Consider the following 21,268-nt stretch of genomic DNA (forward strand, 5'->3'; position numbering starts at 1 on the left):
GGCTTCTAACTATGTCCTTCATTCTATCCTTATACCCACAGATAAGTGTAGCTCTCACCTTCACAAAGGTTTTCTTTCTACAGCAGACAGACCATTACAAAAAGCTACAACTGGTCAAAATGCAGACAACTTATTGGGATTCTCCATCCCTAATTGATGCATCTATAACACAGTTTCGAAACCTAATGCTCAGGGAACATTACAAAAGAGAGACCAGAAAGATTGCAATGAACAAGAGACCAGGACTTCTCCTGTGAGATAGTAACTTGTAAGATACACCTAGAATTCTCAAAAATGTGGTTGCTAATTGACACCTGCACAATGACATGCCAAGGTAGATAGGGAAATACTTATAAGGTCATAGGCCTAGATGAAGAGCTATAGTCAATTAACCTTTAGAGAGGGTGAATCACTTCAGGAATGAACACAATCATAGGTTGTCTACTCCCAGACAACCATATACATATATACATATGAACACCACTAAATAGATTCATAAAGCTGTGTTTATATAGACATATGTATATATAATATATAACATATAATATATTGTTTAATATATAGCATACATAATATAAGACAGGATCATGAATTTGGGAGGGCTAAAAGAAGTTGGAAGGGAGAAATGGAGAACTGCAAATAAATATGACACGTATAAAATTCTCAAAAAAAAAAAAACTAAGTTAAAAAAAATCAAGAGACAGATAACCCCTTGTCATTATACAAAAGTTCAAGTCACAGAGAAATCATACTTATAAATGCTTTTATATGGATGAAGTGGACTTAAGGGTGGGTTGGTAGTGAGCATAGAAAAGTAAGCAGATATGAAGAATTCCTTCTGTGAATTGTTAAACTGCATGCGTACAATTCACCATAAGTAATTCCCTCACAAATGTGCTGTTTACTAATATCAAAGTCTTTCTCTTATCTGAAGGTCAAAGAGCTCTGGCCTGGGAAGCAGAAGTCTCATATTCCAATAGGTTAGTTTGCTGCGAATTATATAATGCTATTAGCATAGGGGAAGTCAACACTTCTAGTAACAATAAATCAATCACACAATGTTAGCTGAATTGAAATTTTTACATAGGTTTGGCCATAATTACATCCAGTTCTCAGGATTAATCATGTGACCTCAGACAAATCCCTTCTCCTGGTCTGTTTCTTCACTACTAAAAATGTTGTAGTCAGACAAAGTGGTTTCCAATTTTAAAATATTATGATTCAGTTTCAACCACAAACCTCTTTATCACTAATGTATGAGGTTAACTTTACATTCTTTGGCTGCTAGGCTAACTGCTACAGGCTCTGGTGCAATGAACTTACAGAATCATTTTAAAGCTATATTAATAATTGAGGTCATTAAGATAAGGATTTGCATTTTTCAACCCTGCCTTTTCTGTGCCATCTCCATTCTCCCCTTCTCAAGTTTGTCACTGAAGACAAATCTTCTCACATCGAGATTCTATCAGACCCGAGGAAGAAAGTATTCTGGTTACTTTTGATTCCTTCAGTTATCAAGATAATGGCTTTATTTTTGAAACTATAATTAGATAAAAAATGTCCAAAGGACTAAAGAAACTGAGTTGGGTGATTAGTCTATTCTTTTTCTTATTTTAATTCAACCAGAAGGAACAATAGGCTCTTCTTGCCTTTGGCAATATAATAATTCAGCTGACTTTCTAGAAACACCACACACCAGGGCAAAAAAAAATGGTGGCATTCTTTCTCTTTAAAAACAATCAATGCTTTCATTTGTAGACTTCAAAGTATATGTGAAATAAAAGTCTTAGCCTTGCAAGTCTGAGGTAAATCAAAGGGCCTTAAGTGTCACAGAAAAGTTCCCTGGTTTGTTGCCCTTTTCTAGGCAAGAAAGGAAATGAAAACACTCCCCGGCAGAGATGATTGCTCTCATCTAATTTTGTATTGAGCTTGAGCTCAATAATTCATTCCAAAACAGTTCTTCCTTATATCTGACCAAAGCTCTTTCTTGCTGCTCTGCAGGCTCACTTATTTATACTATTATAGACTTAGCATTGGTGGAAATGTTCACGTCTTTACATTGTAGACTCTTGCTTTGATTGTCAGAAATCGTAATAGAAATTTTTGATAATAAGTCAGTGTGAAGAGTAATCTCTGTTGTCAACTTGACATACTGAGAAGAGAGGACCTTGTTTGAAGAACGGCCTCCAGTAGATTGGCTTGTGGGCATAACTGTAAAGGCATAGGAAAGCCTAGCCCACTGTGTGCAGTACCAATGCTAGGTAAGTAGCTGTGGGCTATGTAAGAAAGGTAGGTGAATATGAACCTGAGAGCAAGCCAGTAATTAGCATTCTTTCCTGGTTCTGCTTCACTTCTAACCACCACGTTCCTGGTGCAGTTCCTGCCCTAATTTCCCCTAATGATAAACTATGACCTGGAAGTGCAAACAAACAAACTCTATAGTTTATCACAGCAAATTAGAATAGCTAGGATATCTGTGATCAGGATTAGATATATTCTAGGGGTCCTTATCTTAATGAAGTATTCCCAGTGATGATTATATATATATATATATATATATATGTGTGTGTGTGTGTGTGTGTATATATATATATATATATATATATATATATATATATAGTCAAAGCTGGTTTTCCTCTCGGGTTATTAGTATTTCATCTGTATAACTAACAAATATGAAAATCCTTTAAGAGAATCACTGTACTTATGTGGATCACTAATAAATTGTTTTCCTGAAGGAACTGACTCTTGGGATTGAATCATAATTGTAAATGGAAAAATGGGTAAAAATTCTCTGTCTCTGTCTCTCCTGAGTAATTCATTACTCACATTAACTTGGGCAATACCACTAGATATTAGATACCGTGATTTATTTGCTTGTATCTTTGTTTATTGTAACACTGGGAAGCAAACCTGAGACCTTGCACATGCTAGGTATATACAGTACCACTAATCAATAAGCCCCCGGCTTAGCATCAGACATTTAAATGCAATCATGCCTTTCAGTACAGGTTATAGATAAAAAACAATGGTAAAGGACCATATCAATGTATGGGTATTCACCAGTACATTCTAATTATTCCAGTTGATTGCCTTCATGCCTAGTCCCATAGACTATTGATACTTTCTTTGAGTACTAGTGAACAATGTTGTAATCCGTTTCTTTTAGTCATTATTCAGTCTGCCACCTTAGCCTCGTGGATTCTTCCACTTTAATGCTTGGTATCCGTCCTTCCAATCCACACAGTTATCAAATCTAGCAAAAGTGTCATCTTATAGAAAGGAACTTGGAATTATAATCTTCCAGAGTTTAACAAATTCATTTGACATAAAGTGCCATTTCAAAGCAATTACTTCATTGTTATCTTAGCAACTTATGGAACTGGCGCATGACCAAGGAAATATTTCTACAGGTATAAGCTTATAATGTGAAAGCAAGCACAGTTTGAAGATTTCTAACCCCCTTATGATAAAAGATACAAAGCAGTCAGATACTTAAGAGTTTGTGGTCAAATGTGGCAAAAAATTGAATCACAATTGCTAATCTACTTCACTGACACTGATAATAGAACACTAAAACTGTACCCATAAGTGTCTCTTAGGCACTTAAAACATTCACCTGCTAATGTGACAAGGAGTCCATTAAGAACACATTCTTTCTTTTTCTTTCTTCTTTTTTTATTTTAACAAAATCTTTGTGGTTGTTCAAGGACTGTGCTCTCACAAGGAATTGAATTTGACCAGTGTACACAAGTGAGGCTATGCAAATGAATGAAGGGGGGTAGGTAAGGTAGTACCTTGGAAGAAAGAAGATCATTAACTTGCCTAAAATAGAAGACTTGTTTGGGGGTGTAGCAGGAAAGAAAACTGTAAAGAAAAAAACATAGCATCTTAGAATTTGAAGAGATCTACAGAGAAGATGAAATTCAAGCTCCGCCCATCTTTTTCTGTAGAATTTACTTTCAAATACAGCTTTCCCTAGTCTACCACTGATGTTTAATATATGCTTCGGTAATGAGTCTGAGCTCCTGTTATTGATAGACATAGTAACTACAACATAGTAGTTAGAAATAGGCTTTGGAGTGAGAGTCTAAAATGAGTCACTGGCTTGGGTAAATGTTCACCCTTAGGTAAGTTTATTTAACTTGTATGTATTTATTTTCTATAAAGGCTTATAATAAATAAACTCAAGATGGGTGGAGAAAAATGTACAAAGAATGTGTGGATTTCTTAGCAATGGGAACTATGGAATGTAAAAGGAAAGACAATTCAAGGAAAGATTTTCATTGCATCAAATTAAATAATTTGCCCATCAGTCAAGTAAAAGTAATGAGGATTAAGGGAAAGAAGTTGACCCCAGATTCCATGGTCATGAAGCAAGAAACCAAACTGGCGCTGAATCTTCTGAGGAAAGGTTAGAGAAATTTGACATTGGATAGTACATCCAGATCAAAAGGGACCTCACCTGATTTGTCAAATACCAGCTCCTCTCGCCCTGCACAGCCATCGCTACAAAGGTTTTCCTCTGCTAAAATGCCTCTTGTGGGTAAGTTCACTGAGGCAGTTCACTGAAGTCTTGAACTAGTAGACTTTCAGCTGCTTATGCTTGACTCCAAGAGGAGGCCGGAGACAAAGTGAGAGAGAAAAAAAAAAGATGCTATTGGCATAGGCCAGGCAAAAATAGCTTCTGGCAAGGCAGGTTCCGCACTAAGAGACTACCTGCCCTTCAAGTAGGGTCTACACTGTCACTATCTTAGTGGAGAAGAAGGCTAAGCTTGGAGTGAATACACATGATGTAGACTCCTGTGGCCTATTGGTCTTCTCATATGACAAAATAGGGTATCCTGAGGCACATCAACGGGAAGGCCAGGCTGGGATGTGTGGTCCAGAGGAAGATAAGCACTACTGTTGCCTTCGCATAGGTTAATTTGGAAGACAGGCAACCTGGCTAAGCTGGTGGAAGCTATTAGTACAAACTACAATGTTTGAGGTTGTCTCTGCTCATTTTATATCACAATATCAAAATATTTAAAGCTGGGCACGTTGTCAAAATGTTTATTTTGTTTATAATTCTGGTGGTTCAAAAGTCTAGAGAGCACTATGCCTCCATCTGAGTATATCATCACATTTCAGAGAGGTAGAAAATGAACCAACGATGTAGAGAAGGGGCACGTGTGTACACAAAAAAGCAAGAGAAAAGAAGAGGCCAGGCATAATCTTCTATAAAAATGTAGTTTTGTGAAAATCAATATATGCCTGCAAGAACAAACCCACTCAGAGGCCAGCATTGATCTATTTACCAGGGGTAGGGGCAGCTCTCCTGACCTAAATACATTGCACTAGGGCCCAGCTCTTAAAGTTTCATCACCTTAATGGTCCATATTTAGTACCAAACTTCTAGCATAAGAACCATTGAGCAAATAAACCACAGCAACCTTTGGGAGACTAAAACAACAGCAGAAATTATCAGTAAGCTTCAAGAAATTAGCTTTAGTACAAAAGGAGGCAAGTGGTTTGCTGAGGAGGGGAGACCTGGTAGGACTGGGAAAGGAAAGACAAAGGTGTGGAGTGAGGAAGGGGAGCTGCGCTTGATTTGAAGGCCCACTGCACTTCAGCTGATGGAGGAGCCAGACGGACTGACATACAATGGCTCCTACCTGAACTTATGAGAGCTTTGAATCCTGGTTCCCTCTTTGCCATGCTGGAGTGAATGGTGACAAAAGAGAAAAGTCCCTGTTTACAAACTCCCTTCCCTTTTCCTTTTGTCTAGGACTACAGATGACAGAGAGAAAATTATAAAGCAATCCACACATTTGTAATGTTACAGGAGCTAAAAACATATTCCTTCTATAGCAAAATCTCATTAATTTAGACTACACTAATTTGGAATTTGTGGTCATTTTACCAGGTTAGTGTTACCTTTGTGCTACTTAACAAAGAAAGGGCTCACTAAGCAAACAATGTGGACAGGATTTCAAGGAAGTTAATTTAGCCTTGCAGGAGTTTATTCTATCTATTTTAAAGAGCACACCATTTTTAAGGAACTTCAGAATACTCATTATTTGAATGCAAATTGATTTTGCTAATTATAGATTAGTGTAATCTACTGTTAAAATCCTTTATCTGCAACAGTTAACTTGGCTCTCAATTGAATATGCTCATTAGAAATAAAATGCCAATTCTTTAAAGCTGGTTCCCCATTCAGACTAATACAGACTCCCCTTTCCCCACCTCCATGAGTTCACCACAGTTAGGAGGGTATTGCCTGAAACTAACCCATCACTTATGATTACAGTGCAAAACCAAACTAATGATCAAAAAACCCCAGAGCAGCCAAGAGCCATGTTTTAACGCCGATGCTCTAAATCCTGAGTACACTCTCCATGGCAGGTTTGACCGACAGACAATTTTGCCCTTATTTAACATATACATGTGACAAATGAACTTAGAAGGCTAGATAGGTTTCTTTTAAGGATTGCTTGTTTCAAAGTTCATTAACTAACTAGAAAAAGAACTGCTGAAGCAACACTGAAAAAATAAGTGACTGCAGATAGCGGAAAAGAAACAGGCCTTGTATAAATGTAGCTGTAACAACTAGAAATTTAATATAACCCAGGCTAAATTAGTATAGAGGTAAAAGTTGTATACTCTTTCCTAGTAAACTTTGAAAACTTTAATAGAAGTATTAAAGTGCAGAAATAACTAATGATGTCCCTAAATGATTAACCAAATTTGAACTATGTTGAAGATGTTTCAAAAAGGCAATGAAGTTCACAAGCACACATATATTAGACAGGCATAATTTGTATCTATTGTAATAACCTTGAAAAGTGAAATATATTGATGCTTAAAAAGATGGGGATCATATCATAAGAAAATAATAGCATTTTATTAAAGTGGTTATTGTGTGTAGATATGACATTAAATACCACTCACATCAATTACTTTACATAACAACCCTTTGAAGCAGGCTTTAACATCATTTCTGCTTCACGTGAAGCAAAGGGAAACTAAGAGAAGCTAAGGAAATTGCACTCAGCTGAGAGGAAGAAAGGAGGGAAGGTGGGAAGGTGGGAAGGTGGGAGGGAGGGACACACACACACACACACACATACACACAAATACATGCACAGAGAGAGAGAGAGAGAGAGAGAGAGAGAGAGAGAGAGAGAGAGAGAGAGAGAGAGAGAAAAACACAAGAGCAAGCTAGCTAATTCCAGGCTTAGAACTCAAGCCAGCTCCTGAGATCTACAAACTAGAACTCTGTCCTTATTAAGGGTTTCACAAGGCAATATTTATGCTGTGCTTTTATTTTCCAAACATATATTTAGCAAACAACTTGACTATGATCTAAGAGACAGAAAATAATACTGTGTTTATAAACATACTTGGTTTCACAAGCTGAAAATAAAATAGTAAAAAATTAAATAAAAATAAACCTATGAACCTGTCTAAAAGGTCCACCCCAATATCTTGGGTAGATGTCTGACCCACTTTCAAATGAATAACGAAGTAATAAAATGATGAGACCTGACGTAGCAAATGGTCAGTTAATATTGGTTTTTCCTGTTGTTTTCTCATTGTGTTTAGAGAAATTTCAGATGACATGCTAATGAGAAAGAGGAATGAGGAAAGGATTGCAGGAAATGCTAATGAGACACTGCAGGGTTGGAAGGGACTTGGAAACTATTTCCCAGGCATTCTAAGGAATGCTAAGGGAATAAACAGACTTGTGAGGCCTGGTAGCATGGTGCAACCTCTAATCATACAACTCAGTCCTGAGGCAGGAAGATAATTTTGAGGCTAGCTTGTGGCACACAGTGAAATATTGTCTCAAAATTACAGTAGACACATAAACATAATGTACATTGGAGAGGCTGTAGTTGGATATATTGAAATATGTGCAATTATCCCATAGTCATAAAAAGACAAGTGGGTAGGGAAATAGTTGTTGAAATATATGATTCCTTTTCTATAAAAATTAAAATTGTTTACCTCCTCCTGCTTCAAATCTACCCATTCTGCAAAGATCTGGTAAAGATGTCACTTGTGCTACGAAGCCTTCCTTAATCTCTAAAGGTGAATCAAAATGTCCCTTATTTCTGCTTTTCTCCCTTGCACACATTTACCACAGCACTCCTGACAATATTAGTTTGTGACTCCTTCACAAGATGGAAAGAACGAGGGACTCTGACTTGTTTCTGAATTTTGTATGGGGCTTAGCATAGTGCACACAACCGTGATGCTATAGGAAAATGACCCTAGCACTGACTTAGGAGAGTCATATCACCTAGCTTACCTGAAGGAGCATTTGTTCTCTTTCTTTTCTTGCTTGATTCCCCTCCATTCTCAATGAGGCCTTCTGGGACCAGAGGGCCACTGGCACTACCAAACTGCAGGGGTTCGTTGTTGTTGGCAGGGTCAAAGGGCAGCTGATTCAATCCTAAAGAAGAAAAAGAAATCCAAAGTCCAGACTCTATTGAGGACTGGGATCATCCCCAGGCTTTATTATATGAGCCCCCCCAGGGGGACTCTAAGTTTTAAGAGAGTCTTGGTGGAAAAAGGGAAATCCTTAAAGAGAGCTGCCCTTCATGATTTTTGCAGATTTGTTGACAAGGTCTGAATTAAAATACAAGATAGTGACTGTGTCATTTGTTAGAATCCTCTCATGTTTGCACTGTACTTCTTCCATTCAAACTACAGGGCTATCCAGATACGCTGTGGTCCCTAACTATACACCTAGGTACTCAGACACTGAGGCAAGGCCATCATAGAAATACAGAAGTTTGACGCCACCTAGACTACATAGGAAGACTTCATCTGAAGCAAAAAATGATGTGGTTTTTTTTAGATGTTTCTGTAGTAGGGTTTATTTTTCTTTGAAAAAGGCTATCTTTGAATTACCACATAACATCTTTCCCATTATTTTGTTATAAGGTTTGTTGAAGTGATACATATACAAGCATTAGACTCTTCTGGTTAGTCACATCTAAAGTGAGGGTTGGGATTGGGGGTAGGGGGTTGGGGGTTGGGTAGAGACAAGTTCTAACTCCAGCAGCAGTACATGGAATTTCAAGTGCTTCAAGAAAGATTTCATGAAATATGGGAAGAAAAGCTTTGCCAAAGCCCTAAGAAAAGGTATTTCTTCCAAACCTTTTATCCACCATCCCTATCAAAAGGGAAATAAGGATGGTGTGATTTGGTTCATTATTTTTACCTCTAAATTTTTCTATGACCCATCATTGTACAATTCTTGAGACAATATTGCAAAACATAATAATAAAAAAAGGGTTGGAAGAGAGTCAGCTACAAGTCAACAAAATCTCAGTAAAACAAATGCTGAGCAAAATGCTTTTACATTATTGTTTCTAATAAATATCCTTTTGCTAATGATTTCAGACCATATAAAAGATAATATTTTTCCCTAACAACTAAACTCCACTAGGAAAAATTCCATTAAGTGTTCTTTGGGACTTGCCAAACCTTCTTCTTTTACAACATGTAAGTAAATATATGAAATAATCCAATATGAAATAATCCAACTTGCTTCTATGCCTTAAGTCAACTGTTCACTAAATCCTATCTATGTCCTATTAGTTATGCATTATGACAAGAATGAAAAAACAAAGAAAAAAGAAACAACGTAGATGCAGTGGTGTGGGTACGCAATCACTCTGAATTGATTGTGTAGGATTCCAACATTTTTCTTAGCATTTCCTCCTGCATTAGTGAACACTCTGATCAGATCAAGTTCCAAGGAAAACAGAATGCTCTGACAGACTGAGACTGTAAATCCTCAGGTTCCTTGACTAGCTACATAGGATTGGCAAGCCATATAATCTCTCCTAGCCCGAGTCTCACAATGTGTCAAATGGGAGTGATAACACTTCACAAGGTTGCTGCAGATATTAAAAAATAGATGTTTGTAGCAAATATTTTATTGTAAGTGAATGAAAGATTTTTGTTATAAAGTTATAAGTTCTTCTGATGAGGACTGTGTATCCCACAATTGTACCCCATTGTGCCTAGCACAGTACTGCACAGTGAATATTGAATGGATTAATTTACTCTCAACAAATGGAGACAGGTAGCTCATTATATTAAGCCACATGATTAAAACCTTGGCAGATGATAATCAAGAATTAATGCCACAAATGAAAAGTTCTAATGCTGATTGGAGCAACATTACTTAAAATAATTAGATTTTAAATGCAACTCCATCATTTGAGTAATATGCTACAGGATGGGCAAAATACTGATTAAAAGAAATTCTCAGAGATTAGAACATTCTGATTAATGACTGCTAATCATAAGATTCTTTATTATTTTGTATTGCCTTTAATAATATTAAGAATAATATGTTAGTCCATTTCCCTGTTTATAAAGTAGACAGCAAAGGAACTAACAGAACTTCTGAGCCATGATCTATAAATAGAATCTAGTAAAAGTACCTAACTTCTGGGACCAGTAAAAATATAAAACCAGATCTGTAGGTGAGACATTTTGGTTGTGATCACATTTGGCTGGGTGAAAGTTAATGCTTAATAAACCAAATATATGGATGTATATATATGGATGTATGAACATATGTAGGTGTATATTTATGTGTGTGTATATGTATGTATGTATAATATGTATTATTGAATTTTCTGATCCATATCAGTGCTTTCCTGCTTCTTGCTTCTGCTTGGGTCAGCGCACTTTCTATTTCCTCCTGGAGAGAGTGGGTGAGATGTCAAGACTGAATGGACATGGTAAGCTCAATAAAAATTGACCCAAACTACTGTAATATTGATTTAAATCTTTAAATTCCTCATATTGAGAAAGTGGAAGCCGAGGAAGTTGATCTGAATTTGACGAAATCCAAAACCATCGCCTACTTTCCTCACTCAACTTTTTCATTCCGGCTTTTATGTTTTTGTAAAAGTTGAAGAAGTCTAGCAAATAAAAATCTGGTGAGTTAAAGATCTATAGTCTTAGTGATTTGGTCAAAATTCTATTCTACTTGGTTCCAGAAAATAACTTCAGAGATTTGGATATTATATGCCTCATACAAATGTACAGATTTTTTGACACTGAATAAGAGAGATTTCAAGAGTATTGTGTGAATTGACCTCTGATGAGATCCAGATACATAAAAATATAATGCAGCACCTCAGGTCTTTTTTGAAAATAGTGAAAGATCTCAAGATAAAGAGAGAGACATCTCACCCAGTAAGCCAAATCACTGACCACAAATCCACATTTTATATTATCTAGGACCCAATATAATCTGCAAAGATTTGTAGCTTGAGAGCAAAAGCTATGGAGGTAGTGAAATCCTGAGACACTAGTGAATCCTCGCTGTTTTCATTGTATTGCTTCATTCTTCCCTGAAGACAGCATCAAATAAACCAATAAATCAGTAAATCAATAGGTCCCTCCAGGTTTTTTGCTCTGCTATGTCTATGTGACTATGTCAAAAGGTGTTTTAAGACTCCATAAAAATTATTTGAACTCTGTACCCAAATCCCATGGGGAGGGAAAGCTAAACTCTCAGAAGTGTTGACAATCCTAAGAGCACAGGGGAGACCATCACTGCTGCTCATGTTCTTGGCCCAAGAGGAACCTGCCTAGTGCCCACTGGATACAGGAATATAGGAGCAGTCAGCAGCAGGAACCTTCAGGAATTTGCCTGCACCCAGAGCCTAAAGCCAGTCCCCTGAACCTCTGACATACCTGAAAGCAAGAGGAAAAACCAACTCTTCTGTTCCAAGTGAACTGCCCAGTGACCTCAGGACACACAAAGACAGAAGTCATCTGGGACAGGACACTTCCTGTTTCTGCCTGTGCCCTGAGCTGAACCACTCCCACTGATCTATGTACCAAAATCCTGTGGGGGTGAGAGCTGGACTCTCAGAAGTGCTGATAATCCTGAGAGCTCAGGAGTAACCTCTACTCCTCATATTCCTGGCCCAAGAGAAACCTGCCTAGTACACAGTGGATACAGGAATCTAGGAGCAGTCAGCAGCAGGAACCTTCTGGTTTTTGTCTGAGCCAAGAGCCTACAGCCAGTAGCCTGAAGCTCTGACACACCTGAAGCCAGAGGTAAGACCAACTGTTCTGCTCTAAGCAACCCGCCTGGAGACTTCAGGTCACACAAACCCAGGAGCAGCTCTCTATTCCCAGATACCCCTGAAAGAAAACAGATCTACAGAAGTGCTGACATACAGGCTTACAGGAGGGTCAAGCCACTGTCAGACACAGCAAGACAAGCTAACACCAGAGACAACCTGATGGCGAGAGGCAAGCGCAGGAAACTAAACAACAGAAGCAGAGACTACTAGGCATCATCAGAGAACAGTTCTACTACCCAAGCAAATACTGGACATCCAAACACACTGGAAAAGTAAGATTTGGATTTAAAATCACATCTCATGAGGAGGACAAAGGGCTTTAAGAAGGAGATAATTAACTCCCTTAAAGAAATATAGGAGAACCCGGTAAACAAGGAGAAGTGCTTAAAAAGGAAACATAAAAATCCCTTAAAGAATTACAGGAAAATACAATAAAATAGGTGAAGGGATTGAACAAAACGATCCAGGATTTAAAAATGGAAATAGAAACAAGAAAGCACAAAGGGAGACAACACTGGGGATAGAAAACCTAGGGAAAAGATCAGGTATCTTAGATACAAGCATCACCAATAGAATACAAGAGATAGAAGAGAGAATCACAGGAGCAGAAGATACTACAAAAAACACTGTCATAATCTTCAAAGATGATGTAAAATGCAAAAAGTTCCTACCCAAAAACATCCAGGAAATCCAGGACACAATGAGAAGATCAAACCTAAGGATAATAGATATAGAAGAGAGTGAAGACTCCCAACTTAAAGGGCCAGTAAATATCTTCAACAAAATCATAGAAGAAAACATTCCTAACATAAAAAAAGAGATGGCTATAAACATACAAGAAACATATGGAACTCCAAATAGATTGGACCAGAAAAGAAATTCCTCCCATCAAATAATAGTCAAACACCAAACATACAAAACAAAGAAAGAATATTAAAAGCAGTAAGAGAAAAAAGCCAAGTAATATATAAAGGCCGATCTATCAGAATTATAACAGACCTCTCACTGGAGACGATGAAGCCAAAATATCCTAGACAGATATCAGACAGACACTAAGAGAACACAAATGATAGCACAGGCTACTATATCCAGCAAAACTCTCAATCAACATACATGGAGAAACAAAGATATTACAGGACAAAACCAAATATACACAATATCTTTCTACAAATCCAAGCCTACAAAGGATAATAGATGAAAAACTCCAACACAAGGAGGGAAAGTACACTCTAGAAAAAGTGAGAAAGTAATCTCCTTGCAACAAAACCAAGAGGAGAGATACACAAATATAATCCCACCTCTAACAACAAAAATAACAGGAAACAACAATCACTATTCCTTAATATCTCAACATCAATGGACTCAATTCCCCAATAAAAAAAAGACATAGACTAACAGACTGGAGATGTAAAAGAGGACCCAGGCAGGAAACACACCTCAGTGACAAAGACAGACACAACCTAACAGTAAAAGTGTGGAAAACAATTTTCCAAGCAAATGGTCCAAAGAAATAAGCTAGAGCAGCCATTCTAATATTGAATAAAATCGACTTTCAACCAAAAGTTATCAAAAAAGATAAAGAAGGACATTTCATATTCATCAAAGGAAAAATCCACCAAGATGAACTCTCAGTCCTGAATATCTATGCTTCAAATGCAAGGGAACCTACATTCAAAAAAGAAATCTCACTAAATCTCAAAGCATATATTGCCCATCAAACAATGATAGTGGGAGATTTCAACACCCTAATCTCATCAATGAAAAGATGATGGAAACAAAAACTAAACAGAGATATACAGAAACTAACAGAATGGATTTAACAGATATTTATAAACATTTCATCCTAGAACAAAAGAACATATGTTATTCTCAGCATCTCATGGTACCTTCTCCAGAACTGACCATATAATCCATCACAAAACAGGCCTCAACAGATACAAGAAGATTGAAGTAATCCAATGCATTCGATCAGATCACTAGGGACTAATGCTGGCCTTCAAAAAAAAAATAAAAACAATAGAAAGCCCACATATACAGGGAGGCTAAACAACACTCTACTCAATGATAACATGGCCAAGGAAGAAATAAGAAAGAAATTAAAGACTTTTTAGAATTTAATGAAAATGAAGGCACAACATATACAAAATTATGGGACACAATAAAAGCAGTGCTAAGAGCAAAACTCATAGCTATAAGAGCTTCCAAAAAGAAACTCAAGAGAACCTACATGCACAGCTTAACAGAACACATAAAAGCTCTAGAAGAAAAAGAAGCAAATGCACCCAAGAGGAGTAGAAGGCAGGACATAATCAAACTAAGGGCTGAAAACAAACAAGTAGAAACAGAAAGAACTATACAAAGAATCAACAAAGCCAGGAGCTGGTTCTTTGAGAAAAATCAACAAGATAGATAAACACTTAGCCAGACTAATGAGAGGGCAGAGAGAAAGTTTCCAAATTAAGAAAATCAGAAATGAAAAGGGAGACATAACAACAGAATCTGAAGAAATTGAGAACATCTTCAGATCATACTACAAAAGCCTATATTCAACAAAACTGGAAAATCTGGAGGAAATGGATAATTTTCTAGACAGATACCAGGTACCAAAGTTAAATTAGGAACAGATAAACTATCTAAAAAGTCACACAACTCGTAAAGAAATAAGTTATTAAAAGTCTCACAACAAAAAAATTATGAAATTCGTAGGCAAATGGTTGGAACTGGAAAATATCATCCTGAGTGAGCTAACCCAATCACAGAAAGACATACATGGTATGCACTCATTGATAAGTGGCTATTAGCCCAAATGCTTGAATTACCCTAGATCCCTAGAACAAACGAAACTCAAGACGGATGATCAAAATGTGAATGCTTCACTCCTTCTTTAAATGAGGAAAAAGAATACCCTTGGCAGGGAAGGGAGAGGCAAAGATTAAAACAGAGACTGAAGGAACACCCATTCAGAGCCTGCCCCACATGTGGCCCATACATATACAGCCACCCAATTAGACAAGATGGATGAAGCAAAGAAGTGCAGACCGACAGGAGCCGGATGTAGATCTCTCCTAAGAGACACAGCCAGAATACAGCAAATACAGAGGCGAATGCCAGCAGCAAACCACTGAACTGAGAATAGGTCCCCTATTGAAGGAATCAGAGAAAGAACTGGAAGAGCTTGAAGGGGCTCGAGACCCCAAAAGTACAACAATGCCAAGCAATCAGAGCTTCCAGGGACTAAGCCACTACCTAAAGACTATACATGGACTGACCCTGCACTTTGACCCCATAGGTAGCAATGAATATCCTAGTAAGAGCACCAGTGGAAGGGGAAGCCCTGGGTCCTGCTAAGACTGAACCCCCAGTGAACTAGTCTATGGGGGGAGGGCGGCAATGGGGGGAGGGTTGGGAGGGGAACACCCATAAGGAAGGGGAGGGGGGAGGGGGATGTTTGCCCGGAAACCGGGAAAGGGAATAACACTCGAAATGTATATAAGAAATACTCAAGTTAATAAAAAAAAAATAATCCCAAGGTCAGATAGGTTTAGTGCAGAATTCTATCAGCCCTTCATAGAAGACCTAAAACCAATACTATACAAAGTATTCCACAAAATACAAACTGAAGAAACACTACACAATTCCTTCTATGAAGCCATAATTATTCTTATACCTAAAATACACAAAAACCCAACAAAGAAAGAGAACTTCAGACAAATTTCCCTTATGAATATCGACACAAAAATACTCACAAATGGAATCCAAGAACACATCAAAATGATCATCCATCCTGATCAAGTAAGGTTCATCCCAGGGATGTAGGGATGGTCCAATATACAGAAATCCACTAGTAATATACTCCACTATGTAAACAAACTAAAAAAAAAAACACATGATCACCTTATAAGATGCTGAGAAAGCAGTTGATAAAATTCAACACCCCTTCATGTTAAAAGTCTTGGAAAGATCAGGAATTTAAGGCCCATACCTAAACAAAGTAAAAGCAATATACAGCAAACCAGTAGCCAACATCAAACTAAATGGGGAAAACCTTGAAGCAATCCCACAAAAATCCGGGAATAGACAAGGGTGCACACACACTCTCTCTCTACTTATTCAATATAGTAATGGAAGTCCTAGCCAGAGCAATCAGACAACAAAAGGAGGTGAAAGGGATACAAATCAGAAAGAAAGAAGTCAAAATATCACTATTTGCAGATGATATGATAGTATACATAAGTGACCCCAAAAGTTCCACCAGAGAACTACTAAGCCTGATAAACAACTTCAGCAAAGTGGCTGGGTATAAAATTAACTCAAACAAATCAGTAGCCTTCCTCTACTCAAAGGATAAACAGGCTGAGAAAGAAATTAGGGAAATGGCACCCTTCACAATAGTCCCAAATAACATAAAATACCTCAGTGTGAGTCTAACAAAGCAAGTGTAAGATTTGTATGACAAGAATTTCAAGCCTCTGAAGCCAGAAATTGAAGAAGATCTCAGAAGATGGAAAGACCTCCCATGCCTATGGATTGGCAGGATTAATATAGTAAAAATGTCCATTTTGCAAAAAGCAATCTACAGATTCAGTGCAATTCCCATCAAAATTCCAACTCAATTTTTCATGGAGATAGAAAGAGCAATTTGCAAATTCATTTGGAATAACAAAATCCCCAGAATAGCGAAAACTATCTTCAACAATAAAAGAACTTCTGGCGGAATCATCACCTGTGACCTCAAGCAGTATTACAGAGCACTAGTGATACAAACTGTATGATATTGGTACAGAGATAGGTAGGTAGATCAGTGGAATAGAATTGAAGACCCAGAAATGAACCTACACACCTATGGTCACTTGACCTTTGACAAAGGTGCCAAAACCATCCAGTGGGAAAATGTAGCAATTTCAAAAAATGGTTCTGGTTCAACTGGAGGTCAACATATAGAAGAATGCAAATTGACACATTCCTTCGCCCTGTACAAAGCTTATATACAAGTGGATCAAGGACCTCCACATCAAACAAGGTACATTCAAACTAATGGAAGAAAAACTGGGGCTATTATCCAAAATATATAAAGAACTCAGAAGGTAGACTCCAGAGAGGCAAATCACCCTATTAAAAATGGGGTACAGAGCTAAATAAAGAACTTTCAGCTGAGGAATATCAAATGGCTGAGAAACACCTAAAGAAATGTTCAACATCTTTAGTCATCAGGGAAATGCAAGTCCAAACAACCCTGAGATTCCACCTCACACCAGTGAGAATGGCTAAGATCAAAAACTCAGGTGACAGCAGATGCTGGCGAGGATGCGGAGAAAGAGGAACACTCCTCCATTGTTGGTGGGATTGCAAGCTGGTACAACCATTCTGGAAATCAGTCTGGAGGTTCCTCAGAAAATTGGACATTGAACTATCTGAGGACCCAGCTATACCTCTCTTGGGCATATACCCACAAGATGCCCCAACATATAAAAAAGACAAGTGCTCCACTATGTTCATAGCAGCCTTATTTATAATAGCCAGAAGCTGGAAAGAACCCAGATGCTCTTCAACAGAGGAATGGATACAGAAAATGTGGTACATCTACACAATGGAGTACTATTCAGCTATCAAAAACAACGACTTTATGAAATTCATAGGCAAATGGATGGAACTAGAAAATATAATCCTGAGTGAGGTAACCCAATCACAAAAACTCACACATACTATGCACTCACTGATAGGTGGATATTAGCCAAAAAGCTTGAATTACCCAAGATACAATCCACAGACCACATGAAGCTAACGAAGGATGACCAAAGATCAGATTATTCGGTCCTCCTTAAATGGGGGAACAAAAATATTCAGAGGAGGAGATAATGGAGTCAAAGTTTGCATCAGAGACTGAAGGAATGGCCATTCAGAGCCTGCCCCATATGGGAATCCAGCCCATATACATACTGCCACCAAAATTAGACAATATTGATGAAGCCAAGAAGTGCATGCTGACAGGAGCCTGATATAGCTGTCTCCTGAGAGGCTCAGCTGGAGTGTGACAAATACAGAGGAAAATGTTAGGAGCAAATCACTGAACTGAGAACAGGGTCCCCATTGGACGAATTTGAGAAAGGATGGAAGGAGCTGAAAGGGCTTCCAATCCCATAAGAACAACAATATTAACCAACCAGAGCTCCCAGGGACTAAACCACTACCCAAAGACTATACATGGACTGACCCTGGGCTCCAGCTGTATATGAAGCAGAGGATGGCTTTATTGGGCAGCAATGGGAGGAGAAGGCCTTGGTCCTGCCAAGGCTGGACTCCCCAGTGTAGGGGAATTCTAAGGCTGGGATGTGGGAAGAAGGGGTGGTTCTAAAAACACTTTTACAGTAAAAGGGGAGGCCTACAGGATAGGAGGCTTATGGAAGGGAAGCTCGGAAAGGGAATAACATTTGAAATGTAAATAAAAATATCCAAAAAATTATTTGAATATTAAAAGAAAACACTCACTTTAATGCCAAGAGTTCTTGGTAAATTTTAATGATGACATAAACAAAAACAGCAATAATGGCCATATTGTAACTCTCAATAAAACCACGGAATTTATTTTCAAATCTTTAATGGAAGCAATTACTTCAACTTTCTACTAGACATGATTAACTGGAAAATATTGTAGTCAGAAGAAACTTTTGAGGGTGTTAATTTCATTTTGTACAATATATAAATTGTATACAGTATTCCACTATCAGTTCAAATTATGAACACCTTTTACCACATATTCTAACATTTTTCAATGGATTGTCCATGTTATAGGGTTAAAATATGACCTGTGGAGCCAACTTCCTGTCTAAAGCTCTGGCTCATACACTATATGACCTTAAATACCTCCTCTGGACACATTCACTTTAAATGGCAATGATTTACAGTCTGAAAAATCTAGGAACTGAAGGTAGCAATTATCATATAGGAATTAATGTTGAAACAAACAAGCAGATTTTTGGCAATATGTCCTGTAGAATCTGTTCTATTTTCTAAATAACTTGAGTTTAAAATCAATTATGGCACTATGACAGTTGGTAGTGAGTCCTTAAAATGAGGTGGCTTTCTTTTCCTTATTTCTCATATGAGGCTCTGTTAAGTGCTCTACTTGGGTCCCATCCTTAGCATGTGATTGGTTGAGATGGAGGTCTCACTTTAAAGCTTATCCTCAAACCAATTTTTGATCCTCCTGCTTCTGTCTCCCAGGTGATGAAGTCTCATTTGACAGTTGTATTTTACCACATCTAGCAACAAATTAGTGTGGAGTGGTTTGAGATTGTGGTAGAATTACAATATTTCTCCCCCTCCTTCCCTCCCTTCAAAACCATGCATATATTCCTCCTTGCTCTCCTCCAAATTCATGACATATTTTTAATTGTTACTGCATGAATATATGTATACATATATTCCTAAATATAATCTGTTCAGTCTATATAGTTTTTAATTTTAAACTTTTGCCAAACAGTAATGGCTAGGCCATAAACAAACCAGAAGGTCATCTTGTAATTGTTCTATTCTTTCAGGAAGCCTCCACCCATTCATTCTCTATCTCTTATAGGTCAGAAAACCATTGACTCCACATTTGATATCTTTTGCCACCCTGTTATTCTAACCAATAATTCTGAAGGATTATTTTACAGTACTGAAAATTATTTTATTTTAATATCAGTCTCCAATCAAAGGCGTAGCAGTTAAAACAACTGAGCATTTTTCAGACCAAATAAATAAAACTTATTTTTCAACAGTATGAAACCAATATGATGTGTATATGTTTTAGCTGAAAATAGAGGGGATGGTAATGAATAATTGGTGCATAAAGATAATGGGGGAAGAGATGGAAAAGAACCAAAAAGACACACTATAAAACTACAAAAAATCAGAAACTGTATATAAAAGCAAAAGACTAGTAAGACAAAAATGTTCAGCTAAGACAGTATTAGAAAAAGTAGTTCACTGCAAGGTCTTCCTTGAACAGCTTCAGAGACAGCACATTGAGAAGTGCACACTGAGCTCCTGCTGAGGACTACAGCTTGATGTCCAACACCTATGTGGGCTGGCTCATAACCATAACAGCTACAAGGGATCTGCACTCAGATGTACATACCCATACACAGATACACATGCATACATATGCTTTCTTTTGTAAATGTTTTGTTTGAATTATAACTTTTAGAGTAAAATTCACATTAAACTCATCTTTCCCCCAAAGTACAACATACTTACCTAGCCAATTTTCATAAAAGATAGTCCTTTGGCAAATTTTAATGACTGCCCAGACTACTCAATCAAGGCATGGGCACTACAGTTTTCATAAAAACAAACAAACAAACAAACAAATGCTGCATCCAATTCAGGCTTATACTATACTCAGCTTGAACTTTACCCCAACAGTAATTTTTTAACATGTATGCGTATTCCCCAGAGACTGTGGCTGTCAAAGATTCAGAATAGGTAAGCTTGAACTTACTTTCACAGCTTTCTTGACAAATTCTTGGATATTGCTTAATATGATGGGATAGAGTCCCTTTGAGATTACTTAGCATTCATGAATATATCCATTATTGTATACTTCCATATCTTCAGCCCATACTGTCCTCTGCCTACTTCTTTTTTGTTCATTTTAGTATTTTTGAAGAATTTTCTACAATACATTTTGATCACAGTTTCCCCACCCCCTGCTACTTTTAGATCCTCTTCTCGTTTCCCCATCAATTGTACACCCTTTTCACTCTTCAGAAAACAAACAGGAAAAAAGGAAACAAATCAAAAAAGAAACTAGAACTTTTTTAAAAAAAATGCACACATAGGCTTCCATAGACACATATGCACAAAGCAAGGGAGACAGACACACACACAGACAGATGCACGCACGCACACACACACACACACACACACACACACACACACACACACACACATACACACCATAAAACTACAAATATCAGAAACTGTATATAAAAGCAAACGACCAGTAAGACAAAATATGTTTAGATAAGACAGTATTAGAAAAAAATCTACAAAAATACCACTGAGTTCATTTTCTGCTGGCCATCTATTGATGGGCATGGAGCCTGCTCTTATTGTGGTTAATGTGACCAGTAAGACTCCATTGCTGCTGTTGCTTCTTTCTTCTTCTT

The 21,268-nt window shown here is 37.5% G+C and overlaps 1 protein-coding gene across 7 annotated transcripts in view; it reads right to left on the bottom strand.

The window, feature by feature from the left end:
- The window catches only part of Enox2 (ecto-NOX disulfide-thiol exchanger 2), a 322,102-nt gene that overhangs the window by 177,398 nt on the left and 123,436 nt on the right, over nucleotides 1-21,268 (bottom strand). For 5 of the 7 annotated variants that reach the window (XM_039100556.2, NM_001427048.1, XM_063279958.1 and 2 more), the window contains one exon: nucleotides 8,300-8,443. The exons of the other annotated variants lie outside the window; for them this stretch is intronic. Coding sequence is in view for 2 of the 5 variants with exons in the window: in XM_008773547.4 (XP_008771769.2) it covers nucleotides 8,300-8,443 (144 nt within the window). In the remaining 3 variants the exon portion in view is untranslated. The remainder of the gene's footprint in view (nucleotides 1-8,299; nucleotides 8,444-21,268) is intronic. 7 annotated transcript variants of the gene reach the window in all.

Source organism: Rattus norvegicus, chromosome X, assembly GCF_036323735.1.
Source record: "Rattus norvegicus strain BN/NHsdMcwi chromosome X, GRCr8, whole genome shotgun sequence".
In the NCBI taxonomy this organism is placed as follows: Eukaryota; Metazoa; Chordata; class Mammalia; order Rodentia; family Muridae; genus Rattus; species Rattus norvegicus.